Source organism: Lutra lutra, chromosome 15 (assembly GCF_902655055.1).
Source record: "Lutra lutra chromosome 15, mLutLut1.2, whole genome shotgun sequence".
NCBI classification, from domain to species: Eukaryota; Metazoa; Chordata; class Mammalia; order Carnivora; family Mustelidae; genus Lutra; species Lutra lutra.
In genome coordinates, this window is record NC_062292.1 from 16,984,370 (window position 1) to 17,005,670 (window position 21,301).

At 53.1% G+C, this 21,301-nt stretch overlaps 1 protein-coding gene across 10 annotated transcripts in view; it reads left to right on the plus strand.

Annotated features, from left to right (window-relative positions):
• Window positions 1-21,301, plus strand: part of KIAA1614 (KIAA1614 ortholog) — a 49,314-nt gene that overhangs the window by 2,454 nt on the left and 25,559 nt on the right. For 3 of the 10 annotated variants that reach the window (XM_047705172.1, XM_047705175.1, XM_047705181.1), the window contains exons 1-3: window positions 9,474-10,031; window positions 11,664-12,607; window positions 13,340-13,403. In XM_047705172.1, coding sequence (XP_047561128.1) covers window positions 9,979-10,031; window positions 11,664-12,607; window positions 13,340-13,403 — 1,061 coding nt within the window. In that variant the 5' untranslated portion in view covers window positions 9,474-9,978. Of the gene's footprint in view, window positions 1-2,859; window positions 2,933-7,795; window positions 7,897-9,468; window positions 10,032-10,120; window positions 10,496-10,538; window positions 10,652-10,678; window positions 10,768-11,663; window positions 12,608-13,339; window positions 13,404-21,301 lie in introns of those variants that run through there. The other 7 variants (XM_047705173.1, XM_047705176.1, XR_007123099.1 and 4 more) reach the window with 7 other exon arrangements.

The following is a 21,301-nucleotide window of genomic DNA, read 5'->3' on the forward strand; positions in this document are numbered from 1 at the left end:
TGCCTTTGTCTCATTCGATCAAGCTTATTCCGAGACCTGAGCTTGACCCTCTGCCCAACTGGTCCCCAGACAATCTGTGACGTCTTGGGGCCACCACGTACCAGCTAGGGAACCTTGAGCAAAGTTGTTAGTCTCTTTGAGCCTTGATGTACTCATCTATAAAACGGGAATGATAATACCAGTTCCTGGGGTTGCCAGTGAATTAGACTAAGTGACAAAGGCAAAGTGGGCTGATTCCAAAGCTTAGGCCTTAGCCACTGCTTAGAGCTTAAGGACACACAGAAGTGACAAAAAGATGAACCCACCCAAAAGGCACCGCAATGAGAGGTGTTAGGACACAAGGAGGGGGTATTTACTCTGGCTGGGGCCCCCCAGGTTGGGCAGGAAGGACCCTCCAGGTGGGGAGTACGCAGACGTGTTCATGGAACGTGAACTCCAGGGTGACGTGAACGGTGTGTGGGGTGCGTACAGGAGTTGAGGATATGAGACGAGGTAGGAGAAGGTGGGTTGAGGGGCTATCAGGGGTGTGAGCCTGCTAGGGACCACTTTTCACTGGTCATGAGGACTCTGGTCACAAGGTTTTAGGATCAGCAGGTAGCTGTAGCAAGCCACGGTACTGGAGCAGGGGGGCCAGGCCGGAGGCAGGTTCAGGTCTGTGATGGCGATCCCAGTGCCCCAGACTGAGATAGAGGCAAGGGAGATGGGAGAGGAGATGCCTCCACGAGAAGGGAAAGGGGCAGCTTTGTTGTCTTGGAAGGTGAAGGAGAGAAAACTTCTCAGTTGCTGGCGTGGGTGACTGATGATGCCACTCTCCGCAGTAAGACTCAGGGAAGGGGAAGATGATCCGCTCAGATGCCACCGTGTCAAGTTAAAGTGTCTGAGCAGGTGGAGGTGTCCCCCGGCCGGTTGTGGAGCACGTGGTAGGAACGTGAGCATGGAGGCGCCCGGCAGAGGGGGCACCTCATGAGGGTGTGGAGTAGGGGTCTACAGCATGCAGAGGTGGATGCTTGGATGGCTTGGATTAAGATGATGTCCCTCTGGAAACCCAAACAACACAAGACTGGAGAGACGAGCTCCAGGGGACAGACCAGGGGCGGGAAGAAGAGTCAAGGAGGAGCAATTAGAAATGAGTGAGGAGGGGCGCTGGGGTGGCCCAGTGGGTTAAGCCTCTGCCTTCGGCTCAGGTCATGATCTCAGGGTCCTGGGATGGAGCCCAGCTCAGTGGGGAGCCTGCTTCTCCCTCTTTCTCTGCCCCTCACTCCCACCTCCTGGCTTGTGCTCCGTGCTCTCTGTCTCTATTGAAATAGTATCTTTTTAAAAAAAATGTTAACTACGGGGTGCCTGGGTGGCTCGGTGGGTTAGGCCTCTGCCTTCAGCTCGGGTCATGATCTCAGGGTCCTGGGATTGAGCCCCGCATCAGGCTCTCTGCTCGGCGGGGAGCCTGCTTCCCCCTCTCTCTGCCTGCCTCTCTGCCTACTTGTGATCTCTCTCTGTCAAATAGATAAATAAAATCTTTAAAAAAAATGTTAACTACAAAAATAACATAATAATAATTATTTTTAATCTGGTCAACAAATATTTATTGAGTGCTACTATGTGCCAGGCAATATGCTAGGAGAGAGCTGTCCAGCAGAAATACAATGCAAGTCCTAATGGTTATTAGCTGTTTGTACTTCCTCTTCTCCTGTAAACTCTTTACGTGCTTTGCTCATGTTTCCTCTGTTCTTCAATGCAGTGGTATTACATCATGACTTAAATTTGTACTGGTCTAATGACAAGTGATTTCGAACACCTAGTCACATATTTGTTGATCATTTGGATATCCTTTTTGGGAAATGCCTACTCAAGCCTTTTGTCCATTTTTAAACTTCATTTCTGTCTTCTCGTGATTTTAAGAATTTCAGGTATCTGTTTGGCAGACAGATATTGCAAACATCTTCTCCAAGTCTGTGATTTGCCTTTTCACTATCTTAAAGGTGTTTTCTGATAAACAGAGATTCCTAATTCTAACGAAGCCCAGTTTATCATTTCTGTCTTTTAAAGTTGGTACTTTTTGTCCCCCTTTAGGAAAGATTTCCCTAACCCAACATCATAAAGATCTTCTCCTGTTTTCTCCTAGGAGCTTGACTGGCTTTCATATTTTGTTCTATGATCAATCTCTCATTAGTTCTTGTGAATGGTAAGAGGTAGGGGTCAAGGGGTCAAGATTTACTTCCTTTCCAGGATGGATATACAATTGACCCAGCACTGGTTATTGAAAAGATCATCGTCTCTTGCACTGCCTTGCTGTGGAGCTTTGGTTGTAAATTGGGAGCTTGCACATGTGCGAGTCTGTTTCTGGACACTCTAGTCTATTCTATTTGTCTATACTTTTACTACTGCCACATTGTCTGAATTAGAGTCACTTTATTGTAAGTTTTGGTATTTACTAGCTAAGTCATCCAGCGCTGTTCTTTTTGAAAATTGTCTTAACTATTCTATATCCTTTACACGTCCATATAAACTTTAGAACCAGCTTGTCAATTGCTACCAGAAAGAAAAACTGTTGTAATATAGATCAGAATGCATTGAATACTATTATGGGTTGAGCTATGCCCCCCCTGCAAAAATTCATATGTTGGAAGTTCTAACCCTCAGTACCTCAGAACGTGACCTTGTTTGGAAATGGGATTGTTGCAGATGTAATTAGTTAAGATGAGGTCCTACTAGAGTAGGGTGAGTCCCTAATCCAATATGACTGATGTCCTTATAAGAAGAGGAAACTTGGACACAGACACGCACAGAGTGAGAACGCCACATGAAGACTGAAGTTGAATTGCCATAAGCCAACTACCAGAGCTGGAAGAGAGGCCTGAAACATCCTTCTCTAGAACCTTCAGATGGAACATGGCCCTGCTGAGACCTCAATTTTGGACTTCTGGCCTCCAGAACCGTGAGACAATACATTTTCATTGTGTCAGCCCCCCAGTTTGTAGTACTTCATCACCACAGCTCCATAGAACTGAAACAAATACATTGAACAATTCAGGAGAAATTGACATCTTAACGATAATTTTTCTGATCTATGAACATGGTATATTCCTCCGCTTATTCACATGATATTTAATTTCAGTAATGTTTTGCAGTTTTCTTTTTTTTTTAAGATTTATTTACTTATTTTAGAGAAAGAAAGAGAGAGTATGTGAGCAAGGGGAGGGACAGAGAGGGAGGGAGACAAGCAGACTCCCCACTGAGCAGGGAGCCTGACGTGGGGCTTGATCTCATGATCCTGAGTTCATGAACAGAGCTGAAATCAAGAGTCGGACACTTAACTGACTGAGCCACCCAGGCATTCCTGTTTTGTAGTTTTCAATGCAAAAGTCTTGCATTGATCTTTGTCAGATTTTATTCCTAGGCAAGTGATGTTTTTTGATGCTTTTCTTCATGGTACTTTTTATAAATATCACTTTCAACTTGTTCATTGCTAAGTATATAGAAATGCAATAGATTTTTATATATTGATATTGTAGCCAGAAGCCTTGTTAAATTTACTTCTTAATTTTAAGAGTTTGTAGTTTCTTTGGATCTTTCTATAATAATAGAATCAGCAAATAATTTTATATGTTTCATGATTTATGCTTTGTTTTCTTTTTCTAGTTGTATCATACTATTCCATTACAACACTGAATAGGATAGAATAGTCTATTGTACTGGATAGACTTTCCTTGTTTTCTCAGGAAAAATGTCCCATATTTCACTACTGAGCATCATATTAGTTATATATATTTTTTGTAAATATCCTTTATTAGAGAAAGAAAATGTAGGATCCATTTTTATACTATGTGTATATACTATGTATAGTAGGTACGTATACTAATACGTACTATATATATACTATATTCATTACGTTACATTACTCTGTTTATTTTGGCATCAGTTCCTCTCTATTTTAATTATTATAAACTTATAATACAATTCTGTATTTTGTAGAATAAACTTCCTCTCCTCCTTTTCTTCTTTCCTTTCTTTTATAATTTTTTTCTTAAATATTCTTGCCTAAATATAGAGTCTTGACTGAACTCACACTTGACTCTTTAAATTCAATGAATATTTTCATCTTTATAATATACAGTAAATGTTGTGAGCACTAAGTAAGTATTTCTCCATTCACCCAGATCTTCTTTGACATATATAGTAAAATGGGGGTTTTTTCATGTAGTTTCTATATTTTTAAAAATTATGAAATATGTTTATGTACATTATATATACTATATTATTACACACATTCTACATATGATACGATATGTGTATACATATAATGTTCATTGTAAAGAATAATAAACATCCATTATTCACCACCCAATTCAATAAAACATTACTCTGCCTCTGAAACTCTTCTCCCCAATTGTCATCCACCATTCTGTTCCCACACCGAGGAGGCCATTATATAATCATCTGTGTTAATAATTCTCTTGCTCCCCATTAGTGTGACCCCATAGGCATGGCATGTGTCCCTACAGAATGTATGGTTTAGTTTCATCTGTTTCTTTTCCTTGCTCTGTTTGCTCTACAACCCGTAAGAATCAGCCACGTTGTTCCACGTAGTTACCATTTTTCAATATCGTTGATCTCTAATGTTCCATTTTACAAATACACTAAATCATCCCTTCTACTATCGATAAACATGTGGATTATTTTCAGTTACCTTGTATTGTGAACAATGTTGCCATCAATGGGCTATTGCTCTTCTGGATTCTACTCCTATATTTCTTCATAGCCTCTCATATGTCTTAAGCAAATGACTACTCTATTTCTGAGCACTTTTCTGTCTTTTCTCAAGATGGAAAACTGTCACAAACATGACTTCAGGTCTCAGTCATGCTCCGGCACCTTTCTCCCTGAATCTGCTTTCATTCTGTAGGTGAGAAAAGTGACTCGGCCCAGATAGTAGTGATCACTGATAGGCAGGTGAAAGCCAGGTGTCCTCGCCTCATGCTGATGCCGCCCCCCGCAGAGCAGGCGTGGTAGAATAGGAGGGAGAGCACAAATAGTTTCCTAATCCCAGTCACTTCCTGTGATTAGGATTATGAAATGAAAAGTCGTGGTTTGGACTCGGGCATAGGAACAGATGCCTGGCAGTGAGGGCAGAGGTGGAGTGAGGGGCATCAAAGGCAGGGAAGTCTGAAGTCCTTATCTCCAGAGGAGGTCCTTGTCCCATCATCCTGGGGGACGCCCTGTCCAGCCGCCTGGGGGAGTGGTTCAGGCTAACGCCGGCAAGGTAAGAACCATGTTTCTCTTCTCCTTGGGACTTGGACAATTCAGGCAGGTGTGACATAGGAGAGCGTGTGTGCGTGTGTGTGTACGTGCATGTGCACGCCTGTGTGCTGGAGTGTGCAGAGACGCATAGCAAGGTGGCTGCTCCCTGGAGGTGCCCTGCTGTCCTGTTGCCTGAATAGGTGAGCCTCGGCCACCCTGCCTGTGCTAGTGCCTCGTTGTCTGCTCTCTCCTCCCCCATCCGTTTCTTCTTCTGAGAACTATGTTATCTCCTGATTTCCAGGCTCAAAATGGAAGCTTAATGCCCCTTCCACTGTCTGTGATGCGTGAGCACTGGGGGAGGCGGGAGGAAGGGCATGGCAAGCAGGTCTGGGCGTCAGGGGGAAACCAGAGGCAGTTAGGAAGCCTGGGTGCTGGGCCTGGCCCTGCCAGGGACCGACTTTCTCACAGACCCTGAGGCAGGACTGGCCATGTCAAGCGAATGAACCAAATCCTTCAGAAATGACCTTGATCCTTGTAGCAAGCAGTGGCCCCTCTTCTCCTGTCAGGCAGCCTTACTTGATAGGGACTTTTTCTTTCTTTCTTTGAGCTGCTTGGCATTTAGTCAATGCCTTTCATGCGGCAGGCACGTGGTAGGGGCCGGGGACACAGATCCAGATCAGGAAGTGCTCTGTGTCCATCAGTGTGATAAACGGTCTGGCCGCAGTGGTTAGGAGGCCTGTGGAAGGAACTGGGGAAGACGTCCCTGAGGGGGGCCATTTGAGCTGTGCGGAAGGTCTCCTCGGAGACAGCCAAACTGCATGTGAGGGGAAGCAGCGTGTTTCGGGCTGAAGGAAAGCCTGGGAAAGGCAAGGAGATCGGAATCAGCAAGGCCGGTCGGGGGAGCTGGAAGCAGTTCTGTGTGGCAGGTGTGCGGGACGGGCTGTCGGGCTGGGAGCTGAAGCCGGAGGTCCACAGGCCTTACGAAGGGGCTAGAGTCTGAACATAGGACACTTCTCCAACCTGTCTGGGCCTGAAAGCACTTGGGCCGCTAGAAGGCTGACTCCGGGCCTTACTCCAGCCGAGAGAGTCGGAATCTCCATGAGCAGGCCTTGGACTCAGCCGCTCACCAGTGTCCCAGGAGGGTCCACACAGGCCCTTGGCGAGTGGCAGGAGAGTAAGCAGGGGAGAGGCGGGCAGGGAAGAGGCAGGTCCCAGGGCTCTCTTGAGCCTCTGCTGGAAGGAAAAGGGAAGAGCCTGAGGGCAGACCCTGGAGCTATGAACAGCATCCCAAAGAGCTGACAGGCTCAGTGGCCTCTGCGTGCTCCTCAGATCATGTACCCCATGTCCAAGACAGGGGTGACCAGCTCCTCCAGGCGGTACAGTGGAGGGATGGCAGAGGCGCCCTCCCACCTCATTCCCACTCCACCCACCTCTAAGGGTGTGACCTGAAGGACCATCTCTCACCCATCCCTTTATCCTAAGTGAAACTTGATTTCCACATCCAACATGGCTCCTCGTTCAAAGCTGTGTGTTCAGAGCATGTTGAGGGAAGGCGGGGAGGAGGCGTGAGAGGCTGTGTTTCCATCCAAGCTAAGTGGAGGGAGGCTTCTTGGGATGGTGGGTTTCCCTCATTGTTCAAACGGAAGAAGAAGGCTATGTGATTGCTACTTACCCTGTATTTTTGTTCCTCCAAAACATGGTAATGAAGGATTCTGATACACAGGACATAAGGGGCCGTGCTCGAGGTAGCCCACCTTCCAGGGAGGGCCACTTCACAGGACAGCGTCCAAGCCCCTCACCCGGACCCCAGATGCCCTCCAGCAGGCCACGTCACCCCTGCTTTGCAGTGCCAGCCCTGCCCTTGCCTTCTCCAGTGTAACTTTTACACGTAGTAACAGGGGAACCAGTCAGTTTCACGCCGGCTGCCTGCGTTTATGCTAATTCTCCCCCTGCCCCAGCCCCGTCTGGCTGGCACCTGCTCTTTGTCCAAGACGCTGCGCTCCGTGATACCCCTCCCCACCCAACACACACCTCAGTCACACACCTCAGCTGCTCCTGCCAGCAGACCTTCACCACCACCCCTGTGCTAGCCTGACTGGGGAGAGCTTACATGGAAAGTTTCTGTTTCCCTCCCCTGCCCAGCTTGACCAGAAATTCCTCAAGGACAGGGCCTGTGGGTATTATATTTTGCCTTTCCTGTGCCTGGCATGTAGTAGAAACTCAATGCATGTTTGCTGAACCAAACAGAATCCAGATGAATGAGAAATACCTTCCCACGTGTGACTGTTGTGGTAGTTTAATAGCTTCTGAGGATAGGCTTCCTGGTACTTGTAGATGGCTTTTAAAACCTCTGTAGGGTTTAAAAACCCATCCCCCTATATTAAGTGTAAAGTAAGAAATGTAATGAGTAAACTGAAGGTGATTATTTACATCTCAAAAGGGGAGGCAGGTTTCCTTTAAACATTAAGCTTTTGCTGGAACTTTCAGAAACTTGCCTTACAGATCATTAACTTCTGGGGGTGGGGAATAGGAGTCCTGAAGTTACTTACCTCTTGGAGTCTGGGCTCTGAGATGCCTCTGAAAAGAGGAAAGAAGGCAGAAGATCTGGGAGCCCCACGGGACTGGATTCAGATTCTGAGTAGACTAGCCGTGTGGCCTCAGGCAAGTCCCTTAACCTCTCTATACCCCGATTCCCTTATCTCTAAAGAGACACACTACACTCACTTGGTGGGATTATTGTAAAGATCTAAGGGATCCTATATGGAATCTCTTAGAAGTTCCACAATAGGTAAGAGTATTGTTGTTGGGTTTGACATTGCCAATGGATGCGAGGAAGAGGTCTTAACAGGTTTCCAGAACTTTACCTTGGATTGCAGGAGTAAGGAAGGCAGAAAGTATCTAGACTGGAAAGGCTAGACCAGGGCGGCAAGCGTATTTTTGCTCTCACAGCACTTGACAATGTTTTGATTTTTCAGACTGACTCTTTCCATGCTCAACTCGCACAGGCACAGTGCCAGCCACACTCTGTGGTGTGGTTGAGGTTAAGGTCTCAAACGCTAGAAAGCCTACCACTTACGAGCTCCGTGATCTTGGGAAGATCACTTAACTCAGTTTCATAATCTGTAGAAAAGAGACAATAACAGTACCCATCTTTTACGGTTACTGTATGAGATAAAGAACATAAAGTGCTTAGCCCAATGCCAGGTGCACGGTGCCTCCATAAATCTCCATAAATGGCACATGACTGTGTTACGAAGGGATCCGTACTAATAAACGGCGGTTAAGTGCCCTGCTGGAAGAACAGCTTGATCTGGGAATATGGAAGGAAGTAGGGATTCACTTGCAAGATTGCAGACTTTGGAGACCACCCAACAGGAGAACTGTGTGACCTGGGGCCTGTTCTGTAACATAGAGGATTTGCCCTAGATAATCTCTCAGGTTCCTAAATCAGCCCAAGGCCAATATAGCCCATCTCCCCAGATAGCTGCTCTCGGTTCTGGGGCAGGGGTGGGGGGGGCTCGTGCCTTGCCCAGATGCCCCCACCTACTACAGGGTAAGGCCTCCTCACTCAATAGCCAGGCCTTGCCTGGAAACCATCCATCCCCTCCACCCCGGTTCAGGCACTTAGCCCATTGTGTGGTCTTGTTGCTGTGCCTGTCATCTAGAGGGTGACAGGACCACACAAGTACAAACAGGAGCGCAATCCATACTTGAGCGAGAAGCCTGTCTGGCTGAAGGAACAATGAATGAGCGCTTTTCCCTTTGCAAAGATTTCTGGAATCTCCTGGGTCCAAACTCTCTTACTATTTCCTGTCCTTTGTTGACAAATGTTTGGAAACAGGTGAGATTCGTTACCTCCCTCTGGGTGGAAAAAGACAGAAAGCTCCGTTGGCAGGTGAAGCCCTTTGCGGCTACTTCCTCCCAGGTGTGGAGAAAGTGGCAAAGTCCCTTCAGGAGTCCCCAGGGCTCTGAGAACCCGTCCCTATCCCTGGGGCTGGCAAGGCAGGTACCAGGCTCTCCCGCTGGCAGGGCAGGATGAGGGAACCCGCCTCCACTCCGGGTACCCTCGAGCCTCTGAAAGGCAGAAACGAATGACCTTGACCTCCGAGACAAGGGCACCTCGGAGAGAAGGGCCGGAGTTCTCTGGAAAAGTTGTCTAAACAAAGGGCATTCCTTAGCTTCCACCCGGACAGCCGAGCCTCCTCCCCAGCGCCGGGGGTAGAGTTACACGCACTGCCGCGGAGCCGGCAGGAACGCCGCGTTTCCTAGCCTTGGCTCGCCGGCGGCCGGGTCCCACGCCGCGCGCGCCCCGAAGCCTCGCCGGGCCAGCCCCGCGCGAAGGCGGTCGGTCCCGCGGGGTCCTCCGAGCGCCCCGAGTCCCCTCGGTCCCCGCGCCCCGGCCCAGCTCGTCCTCCTTTCCCCGGGACGGGGGAGCCCGCGGCCGCCCGCGCCGGGAGCAGGAGGGAGCGGAGGGCGGCGGAGGCCGGGGTGGGGGCCCGGCCCCGCTCCTCCAGCCCCTTCCGCTGCTCCGCCTTTCTGCCCTCCGCGCTCCCTCTCTCCGCTCCGGCCCGGGGCGCGCCGGGCTTGGCCTCTCCCGGCGCTGGCAGAGCCCATGCCGCTGCCTGCCAGCCCGGGCCGCGCCCGCTTCCCTCCGCGGACCCGCAGGCAGCCGGCGGCCCGCACCCCACCGCGCGGCCGGAGCGCAGGCCGCAGGGCCGGAGAAGGGCCGCGCCGCGCGGCGGGATGGAGGCGGTGCCCGAGGCGGCGGCGGCCCGGCCCGCGGGCGGCGGCCCCCAGTGAGTACGCGGGAGCGAGGCGCCGGGCCGGCCGGGGCGGCGGGGGACGGGGGGGCCTCGGGGAGCGGAGGGGAGGCCGGGAGGGGGAGCCCGGCCTCGGAGCGGGCCGGGGCTCGGGGACGCCGCCCTGCGCGTCCTTCCCGCGTCAGCCTGTGGGAGTCGGAGGCGACCCCGGGCTCGGCCGGCTGCCCGGGAGGCTCTGGTGCCCCGGGGAGCCCCGCGCAAGGCTCGCGGGCTCGCGGGCTCCGGCGGTGCGGGTCCAGGGCTGGCCCGTCAGGAAGTTCTTTTCCGCTCACTGGCATCGCCCCGAATCCCCTGCTTTCCGAACCGAACTTGAGAGGATCCGGTGGCTGCGAAGAGAAAGTTGGTAGATTCTAGACCAGCTGGTGGAGGAAACCATCTCGCCCTCCCGAAGATACTCCTTACACTTCGCAGGCTTAAGGCTGATGTGACATTTGCACTATGTGCGTATTGTGCCTTTTGAACCACGTACATTCCAGAAACACGTATACATCGAATTGTAGTGAGCGACGATGGAGGGACCTGCCATGTCAGAGAATCCCGTGGTGAACTTTAGTTCCTATCCGAAGTGAAAAATTCACTCCTAATTTGTAATTCATGTAAATATGAATTTTTATACATGCAGTTTACTTCAAATGAGACCCATCTAAATGTACGGTGTTTAAGGAGCATTTTCTCTGGGAGTGGGGTAAATATTAGTGCACTGAACCACTTGGTGAGTAAAATCCCGTGCTCACTTTCACTCTCTGTGAAGACACTGACTTCAGCTCTGCCACCAAGGAGCCGTGTAATTCTGGCGAGTCACTTAACCTCTCCCGACTGGATATTCTCATCGACAGAATAAGGGGAGCTGGGGGGAGGGTTAATAATCATCCCATCGCTGAGTGCTTTAAAGAGCCCTGGCCTTAGAAGGAGACTTGCATTCCAAATCCAGCCTCCTTTCAGCCCGTGTGACCAGATCTCTGTGTGCCTCAGTTTCTCTGTGAAAGTGAGGAGGATAATCCCCTTCTGGCAGAGTGTGTGGGGATCATCTGAAAGAGGGTGTTTGAAAGCTCTTGCAGGCCTGCCTGGCACAGAGCAGATGTGGCTAGGAGCTGGTGGCTGGTCGTGGCCACCCTTGGAGCACAGCCCTGTGCTACTGTCCTGTGGCTTATACACAGGGAGGCACCTTCGACCAAGGGGTCAGATCCTGTGTGGTATCTTCCTGAAGTCCCTCATCCCTTCTGGTTCCCCTTAAAAAGGGAAGAGCCTGTTAGCTTTTAGCAGATCTGACATTCTCCCCTGAGACTGCCTGTCAGCAAAGATGGGGGCCAGGGATTGGGAAATCTGGCCCCTGTTGTCACTCTGGTCCACATTTGTCTGTTGTTTGAAGCTTCATTGTGCCCCATCTGTAAAATGGGGATAGAAAAACTAGGACACTGCTGAGAATTGGCAGAAAGACCCCAATAACTTATTTGTGCCATCTAGCGATTTGCACTTTTCAAAGTTCTGTCCCCAGGTTGTTCGCATCTGCACAGGCCTTGATACCAAGACACTTTGGGGACCTAGGAGGTTGTTAGAGCTATTAGCCACATGCTGGGTCTCAGGAGCTCTGTCTGTTTTCTCCCCCAGAGGGACCCAAATAGGGAGCAGAACAGCCAGCTCCATGGAGATGACCTCAGCTGTGGAGAGAAGTAGCCGTGAGCCACAGCTGCATAATGGACACCTTCCAAGACCCTGGTCCTGCTCTCTGGAAGACAGAACCCCCAGCCTGATGGCCCCCCAGCATGCCAGGGCATGGGGCATGCAGCTCCAAGGCCCCTCTGTGCTGGAGTCCAAAGTGAGGGCCTTGAAGGAAAAAATGTCCGCAGGCAAACAGGGGGTGAGCCCCTGCCTCACTTCTCATGAGCGGCTGTCCAAGAAACCCAAATGCAGGCGAGTCAAGGGGGGCACATCTGGGATTCTGTCGGAGCGGTCTTCCTTGACCGATGCAGAGGAGGGCCTCCCTACTCAGAATCTGCCCGATGGGCAGCTGGACAACGGTATCAACAAGGAGGAGCCTGCCCAGAACGGGGGTCCCAGACCTCCCAGGCCACCTTCTAATGGGCTGGAGTGCTGGAACGGGAGGAGCCCGTGGCCTCCAGAAGCAGTACAGGCCTTGTCGGACAATGAGGGGAGTCTGCCGCCAGGGCCTGGCTCTTTGCAAGAGAGCCCTGTTCACAGAGTCACCCCAGGCCGGCCTGGGGGCCCTGGGCCTTGTAACAAGGTCGCCCACATGACCAACCTGAGGAAAGGAAGGTCATACGCCCTTCAGGATGGTCTAGGTTCAGGCGGAGACCTGGACAGCTTGTCTCTGACCTGTGAGGAGGACTTTGCTCCCAGGCCAGCCCTGCTGGGGGGGCTCTGGCGAGCTGCAGAGCTGGGGGCTCTGGGCACTGGGGGCAGTGCCTTATCCCTGTCTGACCAGGTGGAGAGGAACCGCCTTTTGCTGCAAGAGATGTTAAATGTTGGAGGTCAAGGCCCGCCCAGGGTGAGAATCCCAGCCTGGACTCCATCCTGGGACAGACGCCCACCAGGTGAGGCTCACTCTGTAGGTCTGGGTGGTAGGGGCAAAAGGAGGGAGTCCGGGAGGAGACGAGGGGCCAGAGGGTACGCGTGGGGGTGGTGTGTGGCAGGAAAGGCAGAAGAGCACAGCCGCCGGCCACCTCGTTCCACAAGATGTCCTCTTATTCTGGGCTTTGACACAGACTCCTTACCACCTCCCAGCTAGCCTGCCTGCTGAAGACCCCCATGAGCCCCCAGACCAGTTGGAGGCCACCCTCTGAGCTTGGGGTGGAGGCGACCATGATTTCTTCCCTGTGGCTTACAGCCCTTTCTGGAGGGCCTTTCTGGACCTTCCTCTGATGACTTGCCCCCAGCCCCAGTGGACCTCATCGCCCCCTGGTGGAGACCCCCCCTCCACAGAAAGCGCAGGCATTCTCTCAGGAGGCCGCCCTGCTGGGATGGGATGTGTAACTGTTCAGGCCAGGGAGAGCCTTCTTACACGTCCTTCCTGCCACTCCAGAAGTCTGTTCCTCACCCACACCTGAGAGGACCCACACGGTCCCCTTGGTCTATGGCAGTGCTCACCAGCGGTCACTGTGACAGGCTGCGCCTCCACTTCCTAGGCTGAGACCCAGAGTAGAGTTGAATTTATCTCGGGAGTAAGCCACTCCTGGAGAAAACTTTCTTCTCCGTGTTCATGAAGTGGCAGCTGAGAGCCCGGTTTCTGGCTCCGCCCTGATCTCTGCTTCTGTTCTGTGTCCTAGAGCGGCCAGCAGGGGACGTGGACTGGGACTCCGGTGTCTCCCTCCAGGACTCAGACCAGAGCAGGTGAGAGCCCAGGATGCACGCGTCCTCTCCCTCCATCCTCGCTGGGCTCCCCCTCGTTTTCCCAGCACCAGGAGAGTGGGAGGGCTCAGGAAAGCCAGGGGCAGGCAGGACCCCACACCAGCAGACCGGTGACAGTGGGCCACTGTGGATCCTCATATCTGAGACCCTATAGAAGCTGTCCATCCCCCCCCCCCCCAGGCCCCATGGGTGCCTGGCTACTACTCGAGTAAAACCACTGGGCACAGGACGCAGTGTCAGAGCACTACCAATGACCCGCTTTACGTCCCTGGGCATCCTTTCCCGGCCCTGGGCTCGGTCTCTTGATCTTTAAGTTGGCCCATATAGCATCTGTCTGGCTTCCTTCCCAGGACTGTGGTGGGGCCATCAGGAGACAATTGTTGTGAAAATCCTTAGGGCAAGTCCACAGATTGCAAAGCTTGTCCCCCACAGCTCCTTCCCCAACCAGAGAGCTGTGGTTCTGTAAAGGGGTTTGCCTCCTCCGACCTCACCTGTGATATCCCACAGGCGTGCTGCAACCCTGCCACCAGCGTCCCCAGGCAACTGTACTCTGGGTGGTCGGGACAGTGGGGCCACACTCCAGAGTGTAGTGTCCTGGCAGGATATGGGCTCAGTGGTGCTGAGCGGCCACCCCTAGTGCCTGCTCAGAGGTTGGCCTCCGTCTTCAGTGAGCTCCTGGCTCTGGGCTCACCGGGCTCTGTGTCTCTGGCTGCACAGTGACGTCCCTTGGTGAGGGTCTCCCAGCTTCTGTGGAGGGCAGAGGTCAGCATTGGTGCTGCTTCATTCCCAGGCCACTCCCTACATAAATTCCACTTCCGTTGACCTGCCTTCCAGAAAATGTGGAAGAGGTCCCCCCCTCACAAATCAAGGCTGCCCCCGTTCAGGCGATCCAGCTTTTGCTTGGCGATTGGCCTTTGCTATGGCCTTGGCCAAGGGCCTGGTGGAGAGGGGCCTTTCTGACTCCTGCGTTGCTCATTATTTATGACTTGGAAGCATCACTGACTCCCCTCTGCCAGGTCCCCACATAGCCGGGCCACCGTATGGAGGAGTGTGGCTGCAGAAAGGACTGGTCCTCAGGGACTCCCTGTCCTCCTCCCCATCCCCTCCTCCTTCCCTGGGGAGCCACAGAGGAGGCAGCTGGGGCAGACGAACCTCGAGTCCTGTGAGTTGGGGCCTTCTCTTCCTGCACCTGCTCCGGCGTGCCACTTCTCACACGCCCCCAGCCCCGTGGTGTGCACCCCCCGCAGGGTGTCGCCCCTGGGGGTTTTGTCCAGAGCTCACTGTTGAAAGGAGAACGTGGATAATAAGTACTAAGAATATCTGTTTTAGAGGAGGAGAAACTCAACTGTGGGGAAGGAAGGGACGCCCCCACCCCCGGTCCTGTGCGGCGATGGTGTTTGTGTGGAACCCTCGGGATGGGGATTTCTGGACGGTTGCTTCAACCCCAGGCCACCTGCAGCATTTGAGGGTTCAGGTTGGGTGTAGGTGTGCCGGGGTAAGGTGTGTAGGTGTGTGCAGATGTGTGTGTAGTGTGATGGGCGTGTGTGTGTAGAAAGAAGTTGTCTTAGTGAACTCTAGGACTGTGCCCAGCATATATCTGGGCATGGAGTTGGCCTGGGGAAAACTTTGGCCTCTGGGGTGACCCACTGACCTGCGGTGCACAGTCAGGCCCCTCCTGAGCAGACACCCAGGCCCAAGGGCCAGGGAACATGCCTAGTTCAGGGATGAGAGAAACATCAGCCTTGTCGGGAGGCCCCCTTGGACAGAGCTCCTCTTTGGTTCTCTTCCTGAGTCTCCTGGGCAGAAATTGAAGCTGTCCCTAAGACACCACAGGCTCCCTCTGTTCCCTCAGGGGGATGGATTTATTGACACCTTTTCCTTATAGCTGAACTTCCCCCGAGACCTTGGAAATAAGGCCTGCTTCTCTCCACTCTGTAATCCAGCAGTGCCAGTGGGACCAGCATCCTGGGGACTTAGTATCTGTACGGAGGTGCCTAGGGCCCTGGGCAGGGGGGTGTTCTGCCGCAGTGGCCGTGCTTCTCGGTGGCCATCCTTCAGGGGGTCAGAACAGACTCTGGCAGTGAGTCCTCTGATCTCCTCTGCAGGTGTGACGCAGAGAAGGTCCGGCCTCACACTCTGGTCCGGCATCAGTATCTTTCAGAATTGCAATCAAATAATCATGGACCATATTAATCCAACCCGCACTTAATTATAATTGTCTGTAGTTGTTATCGCTTTGCATGGCGATCAGAAACGGTGGCCACTGCAGAGCCTGAGACAGTCATCACGGTGTGCACAGGATGCGGGCTGGCCTATTGGGGGGTAGTCTCCGAGACAGTTGACCTTGCAGGTGGGACACCTGAGATGCTACGAGAACACTAGAAGTGCTCCGGGACCCTGAAGGCTAAGAGCCAAATGCAGAGGAGACCTCCATCCCCTGATCCCAGGGCAGCCCCCTCTACTGGGAGGGTTGAGTCCTAGAGAGCTGGAATGTGCCAGTGCCTGTCCTTCCTTCTGGAAGACCGTGCCAGCCCCGCCCTTTCCCAGCCCCTGTTGTGTGCCAGGCTTGTGCCAAGTCTCTGCCCACATCCTCACTTTATCCTAATAACTAACTGTGGCAGCTGTTCCTGGTCCCTGACAAAGAGGCCCCTCTGGGGAGAGGTTAAGTGACTTGCCTAGGGTCATACAGCTAGTAAGTGTGAGAACCAGGGTTTGCCGGCAGAGCTGCCTGGTGCCACGGTCTGGGCGCTCACCCACACGCCACACTGCCCCAGCTGTCCTCTCTGGGCCCCACAGGCTGCTCCTCAAGTTAGGGATCTGGGGGTCTTCTGCCTCCCCCAGTGCTGGCGAGGTGTTCTCAGGGAAGGGCAAAGAAGGGGAGGTGCCAGGCTCCATGGGCTAATCTTGTTTCTCACCCAAGCACTGTTGAGATGATTTGGGGGGTGGGGTTCTGGTTTGGGGAGAGGAGGACGTGGCAGGCAAGCACTTCCGAGAGGGCAGGTGGGGGCCAGTGCTGTTGGCCACCTGTTCACAGGCTGAGGGGGAACCGGTCCCATCCGAGACAGGCGCGGGGAGGAGAGTGAGGTGGGCACTCTGCTCAGGGCTGGCCTGCCCTCTTCCATGCTTAGCAGCCCATGGGCATCCCACCCTCACTGATAAAATGGCCTGGACCAGCTTGGCCTCTTCCCTATCTGGAGGCACTGAGAGAGCAGATCAGGATTACAGATTGCCTTAGGATCCCAAGTTAACCCGGCTTGAAACATCGGTGAAACAAAACATCCGTGAAGCCAGGGGGGCAGTGTAGTCAAGGCAATCCTCATCCCAGGCCTGGGCCCCAAAGAGAGTATGAGCTGAAAGCAACCGGCCTTGGGCGGCGGCAGGTGCCAAGCGCCCCCTTGAGGCCGACTCCGGCTCCATCAGGACCTTCCGCGCGCCATCCATGCGCTGCAGGACTGTAGTGATTGTTCAGCCTTGGGGAAAATGGAGAGAAGAGGGTCTTTGGGGTTGTGTTTTATTTGTGCTCTAATGATGAAGGAAACTCAGAGGATTCCCAGGTTGTTGATTTCCCCCATCCCTGTGGCAGAATCGTGCCCATTTCAGAAGCTGAGGCCCGAGGGAAGCCCAGCCCCCCCACACACCTCTTCATGAGAAGAGAAGGCAGAGGACCAGCCTGCAGCGGCCCATACCCTAGTGGGTTCCAGTTTTCTGGCCCCTGCTGGGGTGGCTGAAGGTCAAAACTCCCTGCCCCAAAGCAGCTCATAGACTCCAGTGCAAAGGGAGGCAGGCAGGGATTCCCCCAAGGATTTCAGAGGCCTGGCTTGTGGCTCAAGGGGTCAGGCCCACAGCTGCTAAATCTCTGGCTTTTTAAAAATTAACATATTAACTAGCATTTTCAGAGAGCATCCTGTGAACCAACCGCTGTGTATGATTTCGGAGGGAATTGCCCATTTTTGCGCTCACTGCCATCCTCACTTCTATCAGCTTTGGCCATAGATGCTGCTGCTGGGTCTCCTCCTGGAGCTCCTTGGGGACAAAAACTGTGCCGATCTTATCTCCAGGGCCCTGTGCCTGCCAAGCAGCGGCACGGAACAGGCCCTCAGAAAACGTATGGCAGGGACGCCTGGGTGGCTCAGTTGGTTGAGCGGCTGCCTTTGACTCAGGTCATGATCCCGGCGTCCTGGGATCGAGTCCCACATAGGGCTCCTTGTTCTGTGGGGAGCCTGCTTCTCCCTCTGCCTGTGCTCACTCTCTCTCACTTTCTGACAAATAAATAAATAAAATCTTTAAAAAAAAAAAAAAGAAAAAAAAAGAAAACGTATGGCAGAGACTCAGAAGCAGGAGTGTAGGTGGGCTTGGTAGGAGTGGGATGGACACAGGACAGGACGCCCCGTGTGTGTAGGGCCTGCAGGAGGGCTTTTGAGAAGGCTGAAGCGGGATGCGTGAATACTACAGGATACAAGACGGGAAGGCTGGCTCTCCATTTACGGAGAGGTATGCAACTGAGATTTTAAGTAGGGCAGTAAGAAGCAGACTGACATTCTCTGTCTTCCTTCTGCCGCACCCACTGCCGTCCATTGTCCGACGACCTTGTCTTTAGACTGCGGGGCTGTTGCCATGGCCTGTGGCCTGGCACCCGTGCTCCACAGCTGGTGAGAGGGTTTGAAGATCATTCTGGCTGACTGGTCAGGTTCTGGATCTTCTGAGCCCCTAGGATTGGGGGGGCATGATGAGTCCTGGGGGTGAGCATGGGAGAAGAGGCGTTCTAGCACATTCCCAGGATTCTCCCGGCTGTAGGGCTACCAAGGCAAGGGAGCGGGGAAGGATGGCACAGCCACGGCCTGTCCTTCATATCCCCAGCCACCCCCAATCCTGCCCGCAGACTCAGATATACAGACGCAAAGGAAAACTGGGGGACGGCCCCCTTGGTGCTCCCAAGCCCACCAAGAGCACACCTAAAAAGAAAAGAAAAAACCACTCACCAGTGTTCCAATCCTGTGTTCTGGATTATGTAGGGTTCTAAGTGCTGGGTGGAGAAGGAGGAACCCTAAGGCTTGAAGCCTTGACGCACAGCTCGTGCCTCCTGGAGCGCTCATGCCACATCATGACCACACTCGCCCACACGCCACACATGGAAACCTCACGACGGTCCCGGTCTCTGTGAATACAGAGGCTGCAGAAAGCTGCTTTGCCCCAGACCACCTGTGGGCTTGGGCTGACATTCAAGAAGAGGAAACCCTCCTTCCTGGCCTCTGGAGTTGAGCCGGCCACTCTCCCTCCCGTCGGTGGGGGGCGGGGGTCTTGGGCACCTGGCTCTGCACACGGAGGCCAGGCGGTGCTGCCCAGAGGGGCCGCCCCCTAGGGAACTTGTTAGCCTTCAAGATGCAAGAACAAAGCCAGCCGCCCTACTCTCCCCAAGTAAGAAGTTGGCGTCTTAAGGAAGCTCTGTTCGCCTCCACCCAGATCCTTTCCAAGGTGTTCAGTGAGACAGCAACCATTCTTAAGGACGCCCGCTCTTCCTTCTCTGGTCAGAAGTTGCCTGTTAATTCTCTGGGCAACAGCTTCCCTCTGCTACCAGTCTCCTCGGGCTCCCCATTCGACGGGCATCACCTTCTCGGTGAGCCCTGTCAAGAGTGGTCCAGAGCAAAACCACCAAGCCTTCTTGAGTTTCAGAACAGGTTCCCTTCCAAACGTACCTTCCCCTTGCAGACGAGGACAATGTCATCTCTGGGATTTCAGTTCACAGTTGGGATTCCATCCTTTGTTCCTAAGGAGAGAGTAACTTAAAATAAATAACCCCAATAATATCAGCAGTAGGAGTAGCAAATGCTAACCTGATTGAAAGTTACCCAGTAGCCGGCTTCTTTTAAAAGGAGCTCAGTCTCTCTTCTCAGCTGAGCCCTTAGTTAGCAGATGAAGAAACTTTGGCTTAACCCCAGAGTAACCTGCCAGGGTGACCCAATTGTAAGGGGCAGCCCAGAATTAGGACCTGGTTAAGCTGCTCCAGAACCACACTTGGAACCTGCGCTCTGCTCCAGCCTGGCCGTGTCCTGCCGCCCACGACGGGGAAGGCGCCAATGATAACGTCCCCAGGATAGCATCCCACCGTCAGGCCACATGGAGTCAGGACTCAATTTCAGGCCCGCCTTTTCTCTTCCCCTCACTCGGGGAAACTGTGCACAGTGGGACAGAAGGAGAGCTCGGCCCTCGGTCATCTAAAAGCTTTATCGAATACAAAGATGAAACAAATGCCAGGCAAGAAGGTTTATATATGTCCTGTATGTGATACATTTCCCCTTTGCCCATGGGTCCTGGAATCTAGGAAATGTCAGATCTCCTTATAGTCCAAATTATTTCCCTAATTCGTGTTCCTGGGATCAAAGGGTGAGATCCAGACTTGCTGGAGCTTATTATTTTAATCCAGGATTATAATGGCTGTAGGAAGAGCCTACTCTGTCCTGTTGACCTCCCTCCTTTGCTAGGAGAGGTGAGGTAGCTGTCCGACTGGCGATCTCCACCTGTCTGGCCATTAGGGGAGCTGAGGTCAGAGCTAAGCCTGTCTCTCCACCAGGAAACTGGCTTAGAGGGAGAGACCAGACGGGGGCACAGGCCACCCTTGTCCTTGCAATCAGCTTGGGACACTAGTGGTTGGAGGGACAGAGGGAACAGCCAGAGTACTCCTGTGGTACTCTAGCTGTCCCCAACAATTAGTTCCTTAAAAAAAAAAAAAAAGAGAAAAGATTTTATTTATTTATTTGAGAGAGAGAACATGGGCAGAATGGGGGGTGGTGATGCAGAGGGAGAGGGAGAAGCAGGCTCCTCACTGAGCAGGGAACCTGTCACGGGGCTCAACCCCATCATGACCTGATCCAAAGGCAGATGCTTAACTGACTCTGAGCCACGCAGGCGCCCCAACAATTAGTTCCTTGTAGGTGTTGTAGCTCCTTGGTAACTAAAGCTCTGTGATGTGAACCCCCCAGGGAGAGGACCTCAAAATCCCCCACCCCAGCCCGTGGGGTCCACCAGACCACCTGGCCAAGACCTGGGCTCCCAGGGTAGCAGCGCGAGTCTCTGCGGCTGTCCAAGTCCCACTGTTTGCAGATGGGGGTGGCTAAGGCCCAGGGAGGAACAGCACTCAGCCATGTTATCCCTGTGCCCTACCCGCTGGAGCTGATGAGTCCCAGACGGGCAAAGCTTTCGGGAGAGTAGCAACGCTGTCTGTTCTGAGATGAAATTGCCTAAGGTTAGCCATGCACTGACGACCCCAGCCCTTCCAGTAAATTTCCACAAATGTGGGAGCTGAGATGGCGGGGTATAGGCCGTAACGGGAAGGGGTTGGCTCTAGGGCTGCATGCCCTGGGCAGAGGCCAGGGCCAGACTAGACAGGAAAGCCTTGCTCGGATGGAAGAGTCTGGACCTGTCAGGCTGGCAGGGCCAGCACCCCTGGGGCAGACGGGCAAGAGGCAGCGATGGTTCCAGAGTGGGTAGTTGGGCTGGGAGAGGCTCAACGTCCCCCGGCACTGCAGCCGTTGGCCCCCACCTCCCACGAGAAGGAGCCCTTTCCCCCTCCATGGGGCTGGCCAGGGCCAGGAGTGCCTGCCCTGCTGACCTTGACTGCCCCCTGTGAAGGGGGCTGCCACTCCTCTCCCTGCTCAGCTTGTCACTGCACGGATGCCTTCAGGAGCCTAAAAAGACTTACTTTTCCAATCAGTGGAGAAAGCAGCTTTGTTTCAGGAACCAAAGCAGGGTAGCTGATGAAAAAAGAAAAAAAAAAAAAAAAAAGAATTAACAGCTCCAAGTAGAGGGAGCAGAAAGGAAGCAACAAAGCTGGAAAATGGCTTAAAAACCTGGGGGGCAAGGCCGGTCCTGGCAGCATCTGGCCA